A 22808-nucleotide genomic window follows, 5' to 3' on the forward strand; every position below is an offset into this window, starting at 1 on the left:
AGCAAGGATGAGACAACAACACTTGTTGTCCGTCATAATGGAACTGGAAGTGCTTTATTGGCTACACAGGCACACTTGACATATGCAATGTCTCATCCTGTTTAATCCAAACCGCAGCAGAAATCTCCACTGCGTGCTTTGCTCATGGATTTTCTCTGGCGAGTAGCTTGTAGCTTTTGCGGGAAGCTACAAGCTACTTGGGTCTATAAATAGCTTAGCTACTGAAAAAGCTACTTGGTTCAAAAGTAGTGAAGCTACCACCAAGCTACTGAGAAATGTAGTTAAGCTATGTAGCTTCGCTACTTGTAGCAAGCTACTGCCCACAACCTGTAGAGCCTCATACCTAGGGACCAGGGGGAGAGAGGGTCCCTCCCTCATCATAGCACATACAGCATCGTTGCTCTCTGACGAGAGGGGTTGCCTTTCTCTTCTGGAAGTGACAAGGGCTCTTGACTGAATGACAGTAATTGACACGTTTGATCGTAAGAATGTGTTGGTATTTGTGGACTAACGTGTCATTGGAATAGTGAGCTTTTCATTTTCGGGTAACGAGCTGAGGGACTAATGAGCCGTCTGTCCAATGCTTCATTTTTCAAACTATTGAGGTGTCAGACTCAAGAGGTGTCGGACTAGTGTCCTTAATTTGCTCTCCCCTCCTCTGGCATGTGATGTGAGCACCACAACTCCATGCAGACTTGACAAAGTCTGACAAAAATGCTCATAAATTGGCTTCGTCAAAAAAAAAAAATATATATATATATATATATAGAAAAAGCTTTGTCAGTCCCTGGCTGCCTATGCCAATGCTCAATGCTCATGTGCAGTTCAGGTTGATTTACCAACCTGTTGGGGAGATAAATGGATGGAGACAGACGGACAGAGTTTTCCTCATTGTGTGTGTGTGTGTGTGTGTGTGTGTGTGTGTGTGTGTGTGTGTGTGTGCGTGCGTGCGTGCGTGCGTGCGTGCGTGCGTGCGTGCGTGCGTGTGTGCGCGCTGATGACTGTTAATTTGCATCGATATATCGATTATGCATTTATTCGGAAGATTATGACCAGACACGACATCTGTTCATTGGCATGGCTTTTATTTTGAAACGGGACCACCGGACGTTCTTCTTGTAGCTGTGTCCGTGCTTCACCATGGAGCATAAAAACCGAGAGGAATCAAGAGAGTCACACTAGTTCCTGATAGGAGAGCTTAGCAGATGGTTTACACACGCTCTCTCTCTGTCTCTCTGTCATTTGCATTTCTCGTTAGTTTCCCTGAGCCAACCTGGATTTCAGAGAACTTCCAGAATGCCGAAATGGGTGGCAGAGGTGGAAATGCTCATAAACAGCTTAAATGAGGCCAAATGGAAAAATGGGCTTTGTCAGTGACTACGGCCCTGACTATGCCAATACTCAATGCCCAGTTTGCCCACTCCGTTTCAGTTTGATTGGTCAACTCGTTATGGAGATAGACAGACAGAAGGACCTACCCAGTTACAGTTTCCCTTAGTAGAATGGCACACTCTCCCTCTCTCTCATGCCCGTTCACCCGGTCTGTCCCTCATATAATTAAAACTGCATATGCAAATGCTGCGTGTTCTCTCTTTGTGTCTGCATGTTTCACAGGGCTTCTCTGGCCTTCCTCACTCACAGCTAATGGATGTCCTTACCCAGTATTCCTACAACGACAGTTTGTATGACAATGGAACATGGAGCTTCAACGACACGGAGCGAGGCCACAAGCACCCGTACAACTACTACGCCATGCTGCTCACGCTGCTCATCTTCGTCATCGTGTTCGGCAACGTGCTGGTGTGTATCGCCGTGTCCAGGGAGAAGGCCCTGCAGACCACCACCAACTACCTGATCGTCAGCCTGGCTGTGGCCGACCTGCTGGTGGCCACGCTGGTCATGCCCTGGGTCGTCTACTTGGAGGTAGGACAGACGACAGCATGTACATACTGTACACGCACGCGCACAAACACACGCACACGCACACGCACACGCACACGCACACACACACACACACACACGCACACACCACAAGGCAAAACCATGCATGAGTAATGTAGCACGCGCTGAATGAAAAGCATGACTTGGTTTCCTGTGCTGAGCCCAGTGAGCTGCACCATGTCAGTCAAGTCAATAACCAGAGAAGCAAAGGGTCGTTTAAGGTTTGTTGACACACATGTAGACTGTTTGGATGTGCTTTGAGATTGAGACATAAACACATGAGGACAGACATGTCACATACATTACGTGCTCCCTCCCTCCCTCCCTGCCTCTCTCTCTCTCTCTCTCCCTCCCGCTTTCTCTCTCTCCCTCTCTCTGGTGTCTTTGGGTCTGTCAGAGCTGCTGCTGCTGCTACCTCTGATGACCGCTGGGGGGCAGCACGAACTGTTAAGAGGATCATTGATGTGTTGATTGCTTTCACCTGTGATGTGTTTACCTGCTCAGTGGCCTACTTAATTGTTGTGGTGTTTTCAGTCTGGAGTTCTTCATGCCTGCGATGACCTCAATTGCAAGCTTTTTGTACTGTTGCCAAGTCAGTCATTGATGTTTTTTTCTCCGTAAGATGCAGCCTACATTAAAAAACCCAAATAAACAAACAAACAAAACATGATACTGTACAACCACCACTACCAAAACAATAAAAGCCATCAACAGCACAAAGAAAAAGACAGTACAGAACACTATCATGTAAAACATTATAATACATGTACTGTTGGAGTGCTTGTTGTTGTTGATGTTCTGTGGGATTATGTGGCAGTCCCCTGGGGACTGGGGGACTTAGGTTTAGGCATTGGGTAGGTGGTCTTTAGGTTTGGGCATTGAGTGGGTGTGGTTAGGGTGTTAAGGTTGAGTGGTACTACCGTCCCCTGGGTGGTACTACCTTATTATTTCCCAGCTCGTTCTGGACGACGAGGCCGACGGCGTGCTTGACCTTTGTTTGAACTCACAGCTGCGGAATGCTTTTTAACGGTCCGCCCGTGCTGCGTTCCTCAAAACGCTCAAGATTCCGGGGAGCGTTACGTCAAACGTCAAAGGCGCGTGACAAAGCGGAGCTGTGAGACGAGTTCAGAGTGACAACGGGCTGAAATAACTGAGGGCTGAGCATATAGCATTTTTTTTCTCCTTGATCCATAGCCACATTATTATTTTATCTAGGCCTATAGCCTAAAAACAAATCTAGGTATAGGGACATTGCCCATAAATAAATGTGCATAATTTTCTGCTCCAGAGAAGCCCATCGGCATACCTCTGCAGTGCAAATAACAGTCCTGAAATCGGAAATAATTTTGAGTTCAAACTAAATTACTCAGTTGGAGGATGTAAATAATAACTCAAGGCACTTAAAGCAGCTACGAGCAAGATTTTCGATTGTTATTAAACAGTATAATTACAATATTCATGCATCACATCTTACCTATAATAGTAGCTGAGACCAAAGCCGTGTGAATCGGATATTGCTCTCTTGATGATGATTAAGTCTGTGTCTGTCTAAACTCGCGTCACCAGGGGGCTCTCTCTCTCTCTCTGCCTACCGGCGGACCGGATAAACCCGGAAGTGAAACCCGGAAGTGAAACGCAGCTGCCTGCCTTCCCCAGTTCGCGCTGCCTGGCAACATACCATAAACAAGGAGAACGCCATGCATACTCTCGCGAACATCTCTCGTTATATTCTAACAGGTTTTTTGGAAGTTATTTTGTGGTTATGGCCGAAGTGGCTGCTGCAAACCGTTTCATTTCACTTCCTGATCTGCCCTGGCCACAGACAGACTAACACTGGCCGATTCACTCGGGGTTCAAGCGAGACTACTCTGCGTTGGTCTCGTCTACTATTAGAGGTAAGATGTGATGCATTGATATTAAATTTAGACTGTTTAATAACAATCGAAAATCTTGCTCGTAGCTGCTTTAAACATCCTCATGTGGTACATCCATAGTGCATCCATCCATCATCCAGCTTTCTCAAAAAAGTGTAGTATCTTTCAAATAAGAGGGCAATGTTCGTACAAAACCTTTATTATGAGAATCAATAAATTGCAGGATGGGTTCGGTGAGCGAGCCAATGCTCATGACTGAGTAGTGAGTAGTCTATTGTGCGTTCAGGAAGACTTCTCAAATCCTTGTGAATTTTTAGCAAGGTGTACAGTACAACGCAGGTTTTGTGTGATTCTCTTTAGTTAATCGTGTAGTTATATTCATTGTCTGAAATCTTGCCATCGCATAAGTAGCGCTTCAACGTGTCTTGTCCAAATCTGAAAGTCGGGTCTGTGTTCAAGGGGGTATATATTTAGTCCATCAGATAATTGTGTATCTACTGTATTTCATTCACATAAGATGACTTATCTTACACTACTATAGCCCCTCCTTTGTCAGCGTGCCATATCACAATCTCATCATTGTTAATTAATTCCTCTTCCTCTTTGATTCCAGCAAATCGGGATATAGTCTTTCTTCTCTATTCTCAGTGCACAAGTCCATGACGTCTTTGTCTCAACCAGGCGACAAAAGGTCTCTACTGACGCATGATTTATTTGTGGAACAAATGTACATTTAGGTCTAAATATTCAGCCTGTTCTCACTCCCAACTCGTCCTCTGTCCCCACATTGCCACGCACCTTGTGCATTGGAGGTAATGCGCCCCGGCCGGTACCTTGTGCGTTTTATGGAATGTGCCATGGGCAGACCAGACCGTTCAATAGCACTCTGCACCTGTTGAGTTCAGGCAAATGTCAAGTTACACTGAGGGGCTGCAGCTTGAGCTGGTGTTCCAAGGAGGAGGAGACCCTCTCTCTCCCTGGGTTTGGATTAGGTTTTCCTCCGGAAGGGTCCCCTCCGGGGGTCTCCGACCCATATCCAGACCCTAACCCTAAAGGCCCAATTATACTCTACGTCAGTGATACTCAACTGGCGGCCCATGGGCGCCCCCTGTGGCCCGTGATGGAATCGCATTTTTTTTTTTTTACAGTGCACCCGAACGCAACATGCAAGATACCCGCTGAATAAGTGTCTAAATGTTCATGTAATTCTGGCCAATACTCACACTTCTGTTATAGCATTTCAGTCTGGAATATGGAATATCTTTCAATAATCTATGATTTAGCTGCTAAATTGTCAAATACCGCCATCTGCTCGCTACCCAGGCACTTATGTAAGTACTTAACCTGAGTAACTATCCGGTGTGCACAACATTGTCAGACTAAACTCCGTCTGACACATACAATCCGCTACAGAAAATTGTATATTGATTGTTTATTAACTGGCCCCTGGCCTTCTATCATTTCACGAAAGTGGCCCCCGGGCAAAGCAAGTCGAGTATCCCTGCTCTACGTTAAAGATGGAGACGGAGACAGACAGAGCCTTCTGTCCGTACTCTGCGTTCATTTCATGCGTTTTCTGTCCGGCATCTGAAAGCTTACGGATACGCATGAAATGGAGCAGAACCACACACACTCATGCATTTGACTCTCTACTGCTCACTGGTGAATGTATAGTATAGTTTAGGATAGACAAATGAAATATGATGGCAATAGCAATACATATTTCTAGTTAAAAGGGTATAAGCAGAGCAAGATGCCTCCAGTGGTCAGCAGATTAATGATCAACAAGGTTTGGTCTGGCGGTGGTTAACGGCCTGTAATGTGGCGGCAATTTGTGACAATATGTCAAAGTGTCAGAGTTCTATTCAGTTATGGGTCAGACGTTTATGAATAATTATTCATAATGTTGAGATGACTTTTAAATTCTTTGGTGTGACTGAGGTATTATAATGTAACCCTGGGTTTGAAAGCAGGTCGACTAAATCAATGCCTGCTGACATTTGCAGCTCAAAGCAGAACATAGCATTGAATCAGCCCCTAATTCAACCAAATCAATAACACACAGGAACTGGGCTAGCTTATATAGAGGTGCAACACACACACACACACACACACACACACATACACACACACACACACACACACACACACACACACACACACACACACCTCACTACTATAATAATAAGACGAGTGGTTCCACTGTGCATGTTGAGCGGGCGAGTGAGCGAAGCATGTGAGGCAGGCGAGCACTCGAAGAAACGTGTTAGAAATGAGCATGCAAAGCACGCAATATTTCTAGTTTATATATATAGGAGAAGAAGAAACTGGACGGACAAATCCCATCTTTATTTTGTCACAGACGACACACCACGCATGCACACACATGCATGGCAGCCAGTACACACACACATGCTTCTTTGGAGGCACCATGAAATTTGTCCTCCACGTTTGGCCCATCTTGGCTCAGCTCATCCTGTTCCAGGATTCAGGCCAGGAGCGGTGGACAGCTGCAGTGAAGCGCCTTCCTCCAACCGTCGCTGCTCAGATGCCGATCTCTCTCTCTGTCTGTCTGTCTGTCTGTCTCTCTCTCACTCCATACATATATATATAGATGTATATATATACAGTATATATATATATATACATCTACATATATATATATATATATATATATATATATACACACACATACATATATACACACATACATATATACACACACACACACGCATACATACGTACGTGTTTGTGTGTGCGTGTCTCCTTTGCTGTTCTCTTCTGTCTAGCAGCTACTGTACAGTAGCTTCTGTGTCCTGGCGTTATTGTGGAGTTTGTGGCTTTGGGCCACACTCTTTTGATGTGGAGCGAGGCAACCTAAGAGTACAGGGACTCTAATCCTCTTGTGTCTGTCAATGAGCCATGATGATTACCACTCAAATTTATAGTCATAACATGTAGAAATCCACGATGTCATGGCTTCTCCCTCTCTGTATACAGGTGCGTATGCAGTTTGTATACAGTAGGCCTACAATGTTGGGTGGGAGTGTATTGCCGGAATTTGCCGGAAGTAGCATTTGAGAGAAGACGGAGTGCATTTGGAGTGCAGTTGTTTCTAAATAGGAAGATATGCAGGAGGGGACCACACATGATGAGGGCAGGAAACAGCTGAGCGGAGCGGAGCGAGTGCTCGACTCTGTGAGTGATGAGCAGATTTTCCAGTCAGTCAGTCAACTCCACTCACATACTCTGACCTAGATGGAAAATGGCAGAAAAGTTAACTTTCTCCAAAATGGAGATACTTCCACTATATTTCTATTTATTTATTTTGACAGGAGTGACAGGATGACAAGGAAATTGGACCTTGGCACTGTTTGGCTCCCCTAATCCTTAATGCAGAAGCATGCAGACAAGTGAGTTATACAATTTATTCTGAAAAAACAATTTCAAAGTAGTGGTTGTAGCTGTTTTGGGAGGTTTTAAACTACTGCCTCGGTTCGTTTTATGACCAACAATTTTGTGTTTGGTCCCTCGGCCAGTCGCACTGCTTAAAAAACGGAAAACACCACTCAACCAGGATGCCGGTCCGGGTCCACGTTAAACACACACGCAATCGCAGAGAGATGGTTTAATCTGAGCTGCGGAGCTGACAGGTTGTGTTTTGTAAAAAGAAAGAACTTCCTTCCTATTTTCACCCCAATGTGAGTGAGACAACAATGTGTTCAAGTGAATTTAACTTGTTTCTATGAAATAGCACCTTTATAAGTGAAGCTAGGCTGCTGGATTTCTGTCTCTCCACTAAGGTTGGGTACCGTTCACATTTGATCCGGTACCTGGAATTGGGGAGTTGGGGAGTGAAAAGGCTGTGTTTGCCCCTCCCTCATTACCACCACTGAGGTGACCTTGAGCCAAGGCCCTTAACCCCAACTGCTCCAGTGGAGCTGCTCAGTGGCCAGCAGATCAGACTGTGGTTGTTGTACTGGTCAGCTTCCAGGTGTTAATGTGTGTGTGTGTGTGTGTGTGTGTGTGTGTGTGTGTGTGTGTGTGTGTGTGTGTGTGTGTGTGTGTGTGTGTGTGTGTGTGTGTGTGTGTGTGTGTGTGTGTGTGTGTGTGTGTGTGTGTGTGTGTGTGTGTGTGTGAATGTGAACAGGGCGCTCCTGAAAAAGAGAGCCTTGCACTCAGTGAGACAACCCCCGGAATAAATAAAGGTTAAAAAAAGTACCCAATTGTGAAATACCTCACTCATCAGACAAGTGCAGTTATGTTCGTAACCTGTCTGAAGCAAACCAACCCATGAAATAAATGTATTTTCGAAGAACAGAAATGTCACGTGACTGTTGAGCTCTAGAATAGAATCTATTGTGTACTAATCCAATGAGATTTTCTGGCTTTTTTGTCTATAAATGCTGTCGTTAGCCTTAATTGGAAAACAAGGGAATCATAACACAGTAAAACAATACTCTAGTTTCTAAATCTGTGATTATCATGCAGTGGGAGCAGGATCAGCAATCTTGGCCGACTGACAAAGCGTATTATTAGATCAGAATAAACACTTCAAGTCAAAGACAGATGTCCCTCGCTTCAGTGTTTGGCTTGTTTCTTCATGTGTTGTTTCATTCACACTTTCCAAGACATGCTTATTTCAACAAAGACATAGAAAATAGGCTTTGACACAATCAACCTGAATATTGCATTGTTTTTGTTGACAACATTCTTGGTTTATCTCTTGTTTGTTTTCCCATCACTCTCCCCATCTCTGTTTATCGACAGATAATCTGCAAACATTTCAAGACTGTGCCTTTGTGGCCTTTCTTATTAAATGCTAAATTGCATTAATTACCAAAGTAATTATTCTGCCAAGCATGACTATTTGAGAGCAGGCACATTATGCTCGACCCAAGCTACCTTTAAACACTTTCCCACTTCCCCATCAACCATTTCAATTCCCCAACACATACCTTTAAACACTTTCCCACTTCCCCTCCCTCCATCCATTTCAATTCCCCAAACACAACACCGGTACAAGACATGCCGTGTGGACAATCTGTAGGTATAAATTGAAATGTGGGGTGAAACAAAGCAGCGAAGACAGAAATGAGGAAATATGCCACCCACTCAACATTTACATAACAATTTAATTTGTTTGATTTAGCACGTTTTTGTTTTGATTTCATTGTTTGTCTCAGACAGACGCAATAATAAACCCTGTCCATTTCACACCCACCGAATGGGTTTCCCCAGATATGAACATGTCGCAGTCGAGATGGCCTGTAGAGGTATTTAGCTCTTGTGAATCCAATTAATTTATTAGGGGGGTGAGGATGGAAGAGGTGGGGGTGGGGTGGTGAAGTGGGAGAGAGAAGAAGAGGAGGCACCTATAGATTGAGTTACTATAGCATAAGAGAAGAAAATAGAGCATTGAAATAGACAGGAAAGGGGAGAGAAGGAGAGAGGTACGAGCAAGAAGATAGTAAATAAGTCAGTGTGCAGTGAGTGGACACGTCAGGAACAACGGGGTGGAGAAGATGCGAGGGAGGAGAGGAGAGGTTTGGAAGAGAGGGTCATTCATTAGGGCTGTGAGATAGTTCTGTAATCACCACCACCACCAGTGGCCCAAGGCTGCTCAAAAGCTGCCTGTTAATTCTGCAGACATCGCCTCAGGACGCAGATTAATCAGCTAGACAGGGTAGTTGAATGCAGGCATGGCAGCACTGAAGCTGAATACTGTATGAACACAAAAGTGCTGAGAGGCAGAAATCGCTGGCATGTCTACTCTTAAACTAGAGTTTGCAATCCTCTCCCACCCCCACTCTCTCTCTCTCTTCCCCCCTCTCAAACTTCCTCTCTCTCTCTCTCTCTCTCTCTCTCTCTCTCTCTCTCTCTCTCTCTCTCTCTCTCTCTCTCTCTCTCTCTGTGAGCCACCTCAGTGCTTTGGGGAAAAGCACCGGACCACTCAGCCCTGACACAGGATCACCACCGATGTTTGTTTTCATCATCGACTCTTCGTTGTGTAACAGAGAGCTAAGCTGATACCAACACAAACAGGTGTTAACCAAAAGCCACCATAGGGTTGTGGACCAGGGAATGTGTCATATGGAGGGAATTTAGAATTCTGCTCAATTCCTATTGAACTGAAACGATAGAGTGGATTTATATCAAGCTTTTTTGCAAGTCTTAACTCAACTTAAGTCTTAACTTAAACAAGTCTTAACTTAAAGAGAAGGTCAAAACCTGGCTTGTGGACAAATTGCAAGCAATGGTAGTCTGCAAATAACAATATGTCAGTTCTAGTAGTATTGTTGTTGTTTTCTTTATTTTTCTTTTGTCTTTTCTTTATTCTTTATTATTTTGCAATGGCTGCATTGTTATTGCTGAAGGCTGTCTGGTGTTATATTTCTTGGCTTTCGGGGTTTGTTTATTGTGTTTATTGCTGTCAACTTGACAGTGTATGTCAAGTAGGCTACCACAATGGAAAGAACTTTGGAAAGAACTATAACTTTCTTCTGTCATTCTTGTTTTTCTGTCATTCTAGTTTTAAAGCTTGTGACATTCTTTTTCTATTTGCTTTTTTTCCAATATTGTATTTTTCAGCTTTCCTTAGAACACAAAAAACAAGCTCAGACAGGAAAAGAAAAGAAAGAAAAGGCATATATACTGCCCTCATTAAGGTGTAGTAGCAACCAAAAGTAGACAGCTAGCTAAACTCCATTCACAGAAGACATGAGAGTCAGGATATAGCCTCCAAGCTCCAAATATTTATTGCAGACTCAGGTGCATGTAGATGTTAAAACAGAGTGAAACTGAAAAGACAGAATACAGCATATTACCGGTACTAAACATATTACTATACTTAAACAAACTGACCATTTGTTTGAAAAAGGTCAGACCGAAGCATCACAAAATAAGTCTTCGTTGCAAGTTTGGACCGTGTGCGGGACACCCTTTTTACATTTGATGAATGCTTTGTCCTTGTCCGACGCACCTGCCCCGGGAAAGAGATGTGCGGAGCTCTCCTTCTAATCATCACTGATGACATCATCACTGAACTTATAGCCTCAGCCAGGAAGGATGACATCACTGATGACATCATCACTGATGGCATCACACCATTAGGTAATTAGGGCAATCACCTAATTCAAAAATCTGTATCCGTCCGGGTGCTCTTTACACCCACTGAAAGTTTCAGCCTGATTGCACGTAAAACATAGCTGTGGCCGTCGCTCAAGAATTGAAACAAACATTGCCCACTTGCTCCCGTTTAATATAAGATAGATGTCTACATTCACCAGTCCGTGCTCATTCACACACCGATGGCGTCTGCAGGCATGCAAGGCGCTAACTGCTTTTTGGAAGCAATTATGGGTTCTCCACCTGGGGGTCGGGACCCCATGAAATAGTTTTGAGTGCTTGTGAAATTATTTATACGCTAGAAAAACATTAATAAATATGTATTATGTGAATTTTTCACATTTTACTTTTTGTGTGTGAAATGCTGAGCGCTATTAAGCCTCTAGGCCTCTGATAATGAATCAAATGAAACAACAAGAAAAAAAACATTCTTTGCCTGAACTGTTCACCACTCTGTACGTGCACACCTGTGTGTGTGTGTGTGTGTGTGTGTGTGTGTGTGTGTGTGTGTGTGTGTGTGTGTGTGTGTGTGTGTGTGTGTGTCTGTGTGTGTGTGTGTGGGGAGGGGTGAGGTGAGGTGAGGTGCTCCCATTAGTTGTTGTTTTTACTGCGCCGTGGGCTTAATGGTTTGCGCTCGTTCTCTCCCAGGTGGTGGGCGAGTGGCGCTTCAGCAAAATCCACTGTGACATCTTCGTCACCCTGGATGTGATGATGTGTACAGCCAGCATCCTCAATCTCTGTGCCATCAGCATTGATCGGTGAGTTCAGTCTGTCGCCGCACATATTATTCATTCCCAATGCCTGTCATGCCCCCTGCCTGGATCTGCAATGGAAATCTTTAGCTTGTAAATCACAGAAGATAAACTGTATCTGATGGACTCGACGGCACTTTTCAGTGTGTGTGGCCTTCCATGCTAAGTGTCTTTTTCACACAGGGCTTTCACGTTCTATAAGAATTGATATTTTATAACCATCATTTTATATGGAAGCACATCGATAAAAGACTAAACCAGATGTTGTTCTGTTTTGTGCGTCCGTCCCGATATGAGAAATTGCATCAATTTATGAGCTAAAATTGCTACGCCGGGGCATTTATAATAGTCTCAAAGAGAATGAGCAAAAATACCATAATTCCACTGCCTATTTTTTATATCTTTACTTACCCATCAGAGGAGGCCCGCCATAAAAAAGAAAGAGGGGGGGTTGTATATTTACCTCCCCCAAGCAGGTCATGTTTTCTGTGCCGTTTGTCTGTCTGCTTGTCTGCTTGTCTGTTTGTTTGTTTGTTTGTTTGTTTGTTTGTTTGTTTGTTTGTTAGCAGGATTGCTGAAAAACTGCTAGGCCGATTTTCATGAAACTTGGTGGGAGGGTGTAGCAGGGGCCAAGGAAGAAGACATAACATTTTGGCGGTGATCCGGGTGGGGCAAGGAAGGGGCGGGGCTAGGGAAAAAGGGGCTGTAACTATGGATAAGAAGGTCATCCTAGAGGCATGGTGGCGCAGTGGTAGCGCTGGCGCCTCACAGCAAGAAGGTCCTGGGTTCAATTCCTGCCTGGGACACGGTGGGCGTTGGGGGTGTGTTCCCATTCCCATGTCCTTAGTGCCTACGGTCCAGGTGGGGTAGTCAAGGGCTTTTCTGTGTGGAGTTTGCATGTTCTCCCCGTGCTCAGAATTCTGACTTCAATCTCACAATTCTGACTTATTTCCAGAATTCTGACATTAAATTCAGAATTCTATTTTCAGAATTCAAATTTTATTCTCAGAATCCTGACTTAAACTCAGAACTTTAAAAAAATAATTGCAAGTGACCCTAATCCTCTTGGGCAGTTTTAAATTGTGGGTCAAGGTTCTGATCTGACTCACAAAATTTGCATATTATAGCAGACTGGAGCATTGGCCTTGGCGGAGGTATTTCCTTTAAGACTCTGAGTGCAGTTTATTTTATTTATTTTATCCTTTTACCCTTATTTATTCTTAGGGGTACGGTACGGTACAGTACATCTGTTTATTTATATACTTTCTCTGCCCTTTGGTCTGGACTGTGGTTTTCCTTTGTGCTTTTGATACAATGATACATTGTAGCTCTTTCTTGTAATATAATGTGCCGAGAGTCAAGGCAGTCACTCGCTACACTGCACTTTGCTACTGTGCACCTTAAATCTCTACTGTGCACTTTAGATCGCTGCTACGGTCATATTTGCACTTTAACTGTTGTGCTGCACTTTAAACTGCTGCTCTAGACTGTTTTTATAATGTTTTTATTTGTCTTATTTGTTTTTATGTATGTACTTTGTATTACGCTTTTTGCAACCCAAATTGCCCTTTTGAGACACTTAATAAATCTTGAATCTTGAATCTTGAATCTTGCACTTCTAGTTTTTTTTAACACTTGGATATTCTTCACATGGCTGACAACACTGACCACTGAAAAGATGACTGACAGGGTCATATCCCTGGCCTGGGATAAGGTTACATATCAGGGTCCACACTGATAGCACTACACCACTGTATCATAACACTCATTTGCACAAGTTCAGATAAATTCACAAATCTATCTCATATTAGTTATCACATTATTATTATGATCAGTAAAGCAGCTCCACAGTCATTCAGAGGATTGCCTCTCTCTTAACTAGCTTTGTAAGAGTTGTTCACATTCACAGACATGGATCAAATGAGTTATACATACTGTAATAATTACCTTTGTTTCATCCTGACTTCCCATGTGTGTTTTTCCATAATCAAATGACCCATACAAAGTAGTTACTGAAGAGCATGACCCACTTGAAGGCTTTACATCTTAGCTCTTTGAAACCAAATTACAAGGAAATCAATGCATGTAACACTGCTGTGCATTTCCTGGAGATTTCAGCCAGCTCACTATAAGGTCAGCCAATGTAAACGATAAGTCTTTCCTTTAAGACGTTATAAAAGTGACAGCCTACGTTACCACCTTTCCATGTAGACTGCAGCCCAGAGTCACAGACAAGGGTCAATTCACCACCACAAATATCTGTTCAGAGATGAGAGACAACTATCATCTGGCTTTTTACAATGTAAGACGAGGCACAAGCTTTCAGGGACACAGCATATGTCACCAACATTTTGTTCTCCCAATATGAGCATTCACTTTTTAAGATTGATGCTTTCTCCATTATGTGCCGTGCAAGTATATGTTGCCATTCATTTATTGCCTCCTTCAGTCCATATCAGCCAGGAAAACAAGGTATGAGGAAAATCTGTATGTATTTTCTCCTATACATGTTCTACATTCTCCATCATGTAGCCATCCTGTAAAGAGTTACTGGATCTTAAAATGAGCATTAAAGGATACCATGACAGTTCAAATTGTAGTTGGTGATTCGTCTCTACTCATTACATGGAAAATGTTTCAATATTTGACAAAATAAAATAAAATAAAATAAAATGAATACAATAAAAGTCTAAATAAATCAATATACCAATTGGATATGCCCAATTGAAAATCAAAATGTAATTTTGATGGGAAGAGTGGAGGTAGAAGTGCACATCAATCAAAATAGACTTCTTTGGAGTGCTTATGAAAACACTGAACAGTATAGAGGAAAAAAGTAGCACATAGAAAAATAAAAGAGAGTGGCAGAGTATTCACTTTCCCCTTGATTTTATTGGCACTAATTAATTCAAGTGCAGATGAATTCAAGTGAAAAGTGGGTACTCTGCCATATTTTTTTTTTGGATGTGTTGTTATGTATTTTCTCTCACTCATTTTCATGTTGGTTATGTTGGAGAATGCAGAACTTAAGAGTGGAAAAAAAAGATTTGTGCAATTGGTCTGGACCCAGGCAATGTTCCTACAGCATTAGATGCAAATTCTTGACCGTTTCTAAAGTTGTCAGGAACATTTAGATGTGTCAGGTTTTAGTGTCAGTGTTATTAAATTTTTAGTTTAGTGGTTTTTTTGACGGGAAGGGGTAGTTTTTACTTTATTGGGCAGCAAATAATGGATGGAGTTACAGGAACATTGGGGAAGAGAGCACAAACGTAAACTGGAATGTTTCGAGTTAAAAATGTACATCTTACTTCCTCATCCACAGAAGGGGGTACGGTGGTGCAGTGGTAAGCGCTGTCGCCTCACAGCTCGAAGGTCCTGTGTTCGATTCCCACCTGGGACGCTGTGGGCGCTGGAGTTGTGACCCCCCCATATCTTCAGTGCCCACTGCCCAGGTGGGCTATCTCGTCGAAAGGGCCTTTCTGTGTGGAGTTTGCATGTTCTCCCCGTACCCCCCAGGGGGTTCCTCCGTACATAACCCCCCACTAAAAACATGCAGAAGATCGTCATCCGACCACTGACGACAACATCAGAAGTTGGTCCAATGAAGGTCCCCGGGCGCTGGAAAGAAATAGTGACCACTGCTCCTGGCCTGCCCCCTGGAGGAAAGGACAAGCCTGGATGGGTCAGATGCAGAGGACATACTTCACCGGCCACCGTCAGCATGAGTGTGTGTAGTGGCCGCATGCATGTGTTGTAGTGTGTTCGTGTGACAATAAAGACGGGCTGCCGTCTGAAATCGTGTTTTAGGCTTGGACCTCCCAGGCCCTTGTCACATTGTCCCAGGTGTCTTGCAGAAAGGTGTCAAGTGACGTCTCACAGCTGTTCTAATAAAGTGGTCTATCTCTCTAACCCCCCCCCCCCACCCCCACCCCCCCACCTTACAGCTACACGGCAGTTGCCATGCCAATGCTGTACAACACTCGGTACAGTTCCAGGAAACGGGTCACAGTAATGATCTCTGTAGTGTGGGTATTGTCTTTCGCCATATCCTGTCCCCTGCTGTTTGGCCTAAATAACACAGGTAAGAAAGCGAAGAACTTATTTTCTTCTTTCTCAAAGACACATTACCTTCTAAGCTGCTGTAAGCATCCATGAGAGTCAGAAGAATAAAAAAAAAAATACTGCTGACAGAAAGCTTGGTTTTTCACAGTTTTTTCAACATATAACATTCATGTACAGTACTGACATCAGTATCATTAGACTGTCAGCATTGTGTTTTGAAAAACAAATGTCTGTTGCCTATAGGTTACTGCGGCTATTAATAGGAATCATGATGAGAAACATGTTAGTTGGACCCAACCCAAGGTTCAAAATACTGGACTATTCATTCAATATTCAAGTCCAGCCGCTTCTAAAAGTGACATGTGTATCCGTCCGTTATGACCTGAGGTGAGTCTGATGTGAGGCTCCTCTCCCGGCTCTATAAGGAAGTGCGAGAGCGAGGTCGACACTTGACAGTCGAGAGAGAGAGAGAGAGAGAGGGCTCAAAGCCGGTGAGACAATATAGACTGTAGGGTGAAACACGCACGCACATACGTGCACACACAGTGCCAGCGTTCGACCTTTGACCTTTGAGCTGTCAGCCAGTGAAACATGCACACATGCACACGCATGCACACACACACACAGACACGCGCGCACACACACACACACACACACACACACACACACAGACTCACACACACACGTACTGTACACGTCAGTCACACACACACACACACATACACACACACGCACGCACGCACACGCACACACACACACACACACACACACACACACACACACACACACACACACACACACACACACACACACACACACACACACACACACACACACACACACACACACACACACACACACACAGTGCCAGAGAGAGGGAGAGAGGGAGAGAGGGAGATGGGTCCAACCTGTACAAAACTGCATCGCTTACTTCAGCACCTGGGTGTGATTTTTCTTAGGCAAAAGTGCTTTTTCATGGTAACTGATTAAATTCGCAGGACAATGGTCAATCTATTATATTATTCATGCAAGTCTGCTGCACAGTATGTACCATCTCATAGGAATATACATGAAAATAACACAAAGTTTTGTAGTCTACATTTTTGCCACTCTATTATATGACAGCTGATGGAGTACAGACTATCTGGCACATCCTCGTACATCCTCATATCCTCGCATCCTCCATTAGCAACCCACAGCACAGCGGAATGACAGCAACTGGAGCCATTTGCAATTACGGTACTACAGGAATGAATCTCTTCAATCAGACAATTATCCCATTTCATAAATTAGTGTTGTCTCATTAACTGTTACTGTTTAAAAAAAACAAGACATAATAGCAATAATGATAATGATAAATCATTAGAGTTTGTTCTTCATGAATGCTAATAACAGGAAATCACCATTCCTGTGACAGTGAGAGAGCCAAAGTGAACGTCACTTCCTGCTCCAGCATGGTACTGTAGCAGAGGTTTTCATCCGCCATTTATTTTCCCATAGACATTTCGTAAAATGCTTATAAAAATAGTTTTACTTGTTCAAACCAAACGGTTCAGCTACACTTTGGCTCTCTATTTGCTTTGCTTTGGCCTTGTGCATAAGCTTTGTTAAAGTGACTCCCTTTCAGAAAACTGTGTTGTCCTTCTACTGTGTGCTTATCTCCATTACTACTCCATTAAAGAAAACACTGAATTGATCGATGGCTAGTCTTTATTTAAAAAAATCATCTATTACTAACTGTTTTTGCACTATAGCAGCTTTTCAAAGCAATGTTCACATAGCATTTTACAGAGTGAAAAGATAATGAGTGAAAAGATCAAATCAAGACATCAAACAAGAGACCACATGAAATTACAGAAATTAAATATTAGTAAATATTAAATAATAAACATTTGTTACAGGAAGAATGAAGAACACTGTCCCTTTGCTCGGGTTCGGGTTCGGGTTAGGTGTTAGGTTTGGCATGTAGGGAGTAAAAAATGGTCAGTAATGCAGCTTGTGACCAGACCATGTCGAGCTTTAAAATAAATGAGTAAAACCTTTAAATCAATGCTAAAAATAACAGTTAATCAGTGCAAAAAGGTTAAGTTTAGAGTGGAATCATTTTTACATTTAACATCAGACAGAGCGCTTGCTGCAGCATTCTGGATAAACTGAGAGTTGCCGTGGTCTAGTAAATGAAAGAAAAAAGTGTAAAAAAAAACCTTCTCAAAGTGAGCTGAGGATAGGAGGGATTTAATTTAAAGTAATTAAATCTCAGCTTCTCTCAATAGTTTAATTGCAATCAAAGAACACCCCTAGGTGTTTAGGTTTTGCGTTTGAATTCCTCAGTTTTCGGTGGAAAGTTGTCAAAGAGTCAGGGGGGCCGGTTTTGAATTTGCTATCATTAAATTGCAAGAAGTACTTGGACATCCAGCTCTTAATGTCTTAAAGGCAGACTGTTAAGACAATTGGGAAGGGAGGATGTCTCTGACTCCACCATTATGCTTGTCTCCGCAGCTACCCGTGACGAGTCTCTCTGTGTGATCGCCAATCCTGCCTTCGTGGTCTACTCGTCCATCGTGTCCTTCTACGTTCCCTTCATCATCACTCTGCTGGTTTATGTGCAAATTTATGTGGTGCTAAGGAAGCGAAGGAAACGTGTCAACACAAAGCCTAAGCAGCGTGCCTCTCAGGCTGGTGACCATGCCATGTCCGCTTCGCTGAAGGTGAGCTCACCGTATGGGACCTGCTTACGACTAACACACTTTTAAAACATCCGTATCAGCCTGGAATTGAGGTAGACCTACATTATGTCACAGCTGCTTTCTTTCTGTGCTTCCCATAGAAATCCATAGTACATGTAGATCTCTGAATAGAGTGGAAAAATGTGGAAGTGTGGTTTTGAATCTGGTCTTCTTTTATTGTAAAAACATCTTGTCCTCACTATGAAAATGCAGCCAATCATTTCTCAGCCCAATTATACTCTGCGGGTTTACGGACGGTCACAGGTATTATTGTTATGGAGGAAAACCAGACATGAGGATTTCTCTGAAAAACAATGGGTAACATTCAAGATTCAAAGGATTGAAAGGGCAAGTCTCAATTATATGCTGCCTAAGGCAATCATGTTCTCCTACCTACTCTTCTATAAGTGCTTATATACGTAGAAACCCATTTAAATCTTAATGTTACCTTTCGTGGATTGGCAGGTTTCTGTCGAGAGCCGTAATGCAACAGTAATTATGATGGGCCTTGAACGACCCTTTGCTTCTCTGGTTATTGATTTGACTGACCTGGTGAAGCTCAATGGGCTCAGCCCAGGAAACCAAGGGAAACCAAGTCATGCTTTACTCATGTTCATGCATGGTTTCGCCGTGTGTGTGTGTGTGTGTGTGTGTGTGTGTGTGTGTGTGTGTGTGTGTGTGTGTGTGTGTGTGTGTGTGTGTGTGCGCACGCACGCGCAGGTGCGTGCGTGTGGGTGTGTCTGTGCATCTGTGGACAGAAAGAGGGCAATAAACTGCAAACAGTAAAGAACAGAGCAGGGTGGAAACATTCAAAAAGGACTTTTTACGGAACATGGACTTCACGGATAGTGAATTTTGAAGCGCAAATGGTTTTTTTTTAAACTTGATTTTCAGAAAAGGCTTCAAAAGTTATAAAAGTGGACCTCAATTGTGAAGATTATCTTGCCGAACACAAACCTAGCTGTTTCATAAACTTTTGTTAACCAAATACCTTATTTCGTGCATTGAAGCGAAATCCCCCATACTAAAATGCCATTCACTTTTCCCTGCAGTACTCTGTTGTTGGATGAGATTGTTTCACATTAGTGAGCATTGTCCATTACATGTTCAGGTCATTTATTCTGCAGATCAGATTCTTGCTTAATATACAGTCATAGTTTTTCTGTGCCAAAACTACATGTAGCCTTATTGTCTCCGGTAGGCAGTCAGTGGCCCCTGTGCTTAGCCAACCTGATCACAGTTGTGCTTTGACACTGTCCCCTCTTCTCTCCTGACACAGCTGTTTGTCTTTCAGGAGAAGTGCACTCATCCAGAGGATGTGAGGCTGTGCACCATGATTGTTAAATCTAATGGGAGTTTTCCTGTCAACAAGAAGAAAGTGGTGTGTTGTCAGTTTTGTTTTTGTTTTTGTTTGTTGTTGTTGTTATTTCTAAAAAGGATAAGTTTTGCCTGTAAAAAGATTTAGCAAGGTGTCACTTTGAGTTTTTCCCCTCATTTCTCAGATAAAACAATAGCTACTTTTTCTGCTTCTGTGAACACAGCAAACACAAATTGAAGAATGAAGGAAATTACAGTGTGTTTAGTTTAAATGTTACATCCATTTTACAAATACAGTACATAATTGAATCACGGCCATTCAATCCGTGTCTTTTCTGCTTATACCTTAACTCTTCCACAGTTATTCATCAAAGATGTTGCCAATGAGGGGGAAGACCTGGAACTGGAAGAGCTGAACAACAGCAGCAGCAGCCAGAAGCAGATGCAACAGCCAGGGGGCGCTCTGGGAGATGCTCCGGCTACCAGCTGCCAGCAACTGATGCCCACCAAGGCCAACGCTAGCCCCACCTCCATGCCGCCTGAGGACGGGCTCAAGCCAGAAAAGAACGGAGACCCTGCCAAGAAGGTCCTGGTGGCTCCAATACCCGTTGTGGCCAAAGCCTTCCAGACGCAGGCTTTGCCTAATGGCAAGACTCAGACCTCAGTGCAAACCATGAGTAAGAGGAAGATCTCCCAGCAGAAGGAGAAGAAGGCCACCCAGATGTTAGCCATTGTCCTAGGTCAGTTGGTTCATTCCTTAGTTGATGCTGATATTTCTTTCCTTTTTGCTTCATTTGCTATAAAAAGATACACAATCAGTTATATATCACTTTAAATTTAAAATTCTGTCATGTCATGTTATATTGAATTGCAAAGTAGATTAGATTCGAATTATTGTTTTATGTGAGAAACTGTATACTGACGTGAAAATGGAATTCTGAGAACACACAACCAAATACCTGTTTTTTCATTACCACAGTATGCTCAAAACAACATGCACTGCCAGTTCCAGTATCACGATGACTGACATGACACTACTACTAAGGATGTTTATGAAGTTCCTTCAGATTCTCCTATAGGCGATGAGACCAAATATTAGTTTCTATTCTAATTAATCACAAGGTGGCTAATCCAGTACTGTATAACGTAGGCAATTCTCTTTCTTTGTAAAGTCTGAGTTCCCTCACTGCTTGTGCAGATGTTGAAATATGTCCTTCTAAATCCCTGGTCAGACCTAAAAAGGAGCTTGGAGACTACGAGACAGACAGTGATGTACTGTAACATTAATGGGAATGGGTTGTGTTTTTTGTCAGAGAGATATACTGTATGTCTCTTTAGAGTCCAACTCCCAGATACTACTGTACACCCATATTTAGTGTGTACGTTCTCTCTCTCCCCCACTCTCTCTTCCTACGGGTGTCTCTTAATGTTTCCCTTTCTCTCATTATTTCCTCAGGTGTCTTCATCATATGCTGGCTGCCGTTTTTCATCACGCATATCTTGAACACGCACTGCACCAAATGCAAGGTTCCTGCTGAGATGTACAATGCTTTTACTTGGCTGGGCTATGTGAACAGTGCAATCAATCCTATTATATACACCACCTTCAACGTGGAGTTCAGGAAGGCGTTCATTAAGATCCTGCACTGCTAAGCTCACGGGATCACCTGTCTGATCAGACTGAGGGAGGAGCGATGGAGCCAACGTGCTCTTCTGGCAAAGATCTCGTCCTGTTATGGAAAAAGAAAAAAGAGGGAACTGCAATGTGCTTCTTAAAGACAAGGAACCGACTGAGTGGAAAACTGACAGTGTCTTATCGATAGGCATACTGGCTCTTTGTGAATTATTTGTGGAGTCATGATGTTCTCCTGAAATAATGTCTGTAACAATGACCTGTTGGAGAAAAGAAAATTGTAATATTGTTCTCTGAAATCATTGTGCTTGTCACGTAAGGAGCCATCTGTGTATAGGACAGACACATCCAGCGAGTTGCGTTTCAGAACACAACAGCTAACCGCTGTTTATTGTGTGTATCTTGTGTTTTTTGATGATGCAATTCGTCTAGATATCAACAAAGTCAGTAGGCTATTCATTTGCAGTATTAAAACTGATGGGAGAGCTTTTAATCGTATGCCAATAGCACATATTTACAATTTTATAAATTGAATTATGTACATATTGTTATTGTTATTATCATTATTATTTGCTGTACAATACATACGTGCTTTTTTCTTAACAAATTAACTGTGATTATATGCCTGCAATGAAAATATGCTACATGCATGCTACACTGCTCCTCTAGTTGACTGAGTAATGAAATGTATGTTTAACAAAAAATACAAAAGATGTCCAATAAATGAAATTATGAGACACTGCAAAGTGCCACATGAATATCACTGTTCACTGTGTGTACATAGATACAGCCAGTATCTGATCGAGACACTGAACGCCCAACTGCTGCAGTGGAGCTGTTCGGTGGCAAACTACTATGTTCAGCTTCCAGGTGTGAGTTAACCTGGTAAACCCTCCTGATCACATGGACCCACATTCTGTCTCGTTGTGCGGATCCATCTGGCCTCCAGCCCGCCACCAGCAATATTCAGAATTTACAAAGTCCACAGGCCAATCAGGGACCTGCCTCATAGTTGACAACTTAACCGGCCAATCAGAGATGCCGCTGGCAAAACAGTAATAGCGGCTCCCGAACGTTAATGTTGGCAGAGTTACACAGCCGTAAGTGCAGTTATTGCACTCAGAAATAGACCCAATAACAACAATTGAACAGGAAAAGACGCTTTCGCCGTTCTTCTGAGTGGATTTGGATTTGACTGGAGCCGATGCTGATTGGCTCTCATCACTAATTCCCTGTTACAACTCAAATCCTCCCTCTTCATTTGCTCTTTTCTCGTCGTGACAGAACAACACAATCAGAAGAGGGTGTTTTGTCACTTTGACTGCGCCCCTTCAGGCGGCATCTGGCTGATGCGATGTAGTTGGTGGTGACACAA

General features: G+C 43.0%; 1 protein-coding gene across 1 annotated transcript; it reads left to right on the forward strand.

The window, feature by feature from the left end:
• Positions 1 to 1626: 1626 nt before the first annotated feature.
• On the forward strand, positions 1627 to 21453 carry drd2a (dopamine receptor D2a; the record flags this gene model as incomplete). Its single annotated transcript, XM_083637466.1, has 7 exons — positions 1627 to 1923; positions 11592 to 11701; positions 15640 to 15776; positions 18257 to 18465; positions 19778 to 19864; positions 20162 to 20540; positions 21257 to 21453. The coding sequence occupies exons 1-7, from the start codon at positions 1645 to 1647 to the stop codon at positions 21451 to 21453; spliced, it is 1398 nt and encodes a 465-aa protein (XP_083493592.1). The 5' UTR covers positions 1627 to 1644.
• Positions 21454 to 22808: the final 1355 nt, after the last annotated feature.

Source organism: Poromitra crassiceps, assembly GCF_964638095.1.
Source record: "Poromitra crassiceps genome assembly, chromosome: 5".
Lineage (NCBI taxonomy): Eukaryota > Metazoa > Chordata > Actinopteri > Beryciformes > Melamphaidae > Poromitra > Poromitra crassiceps.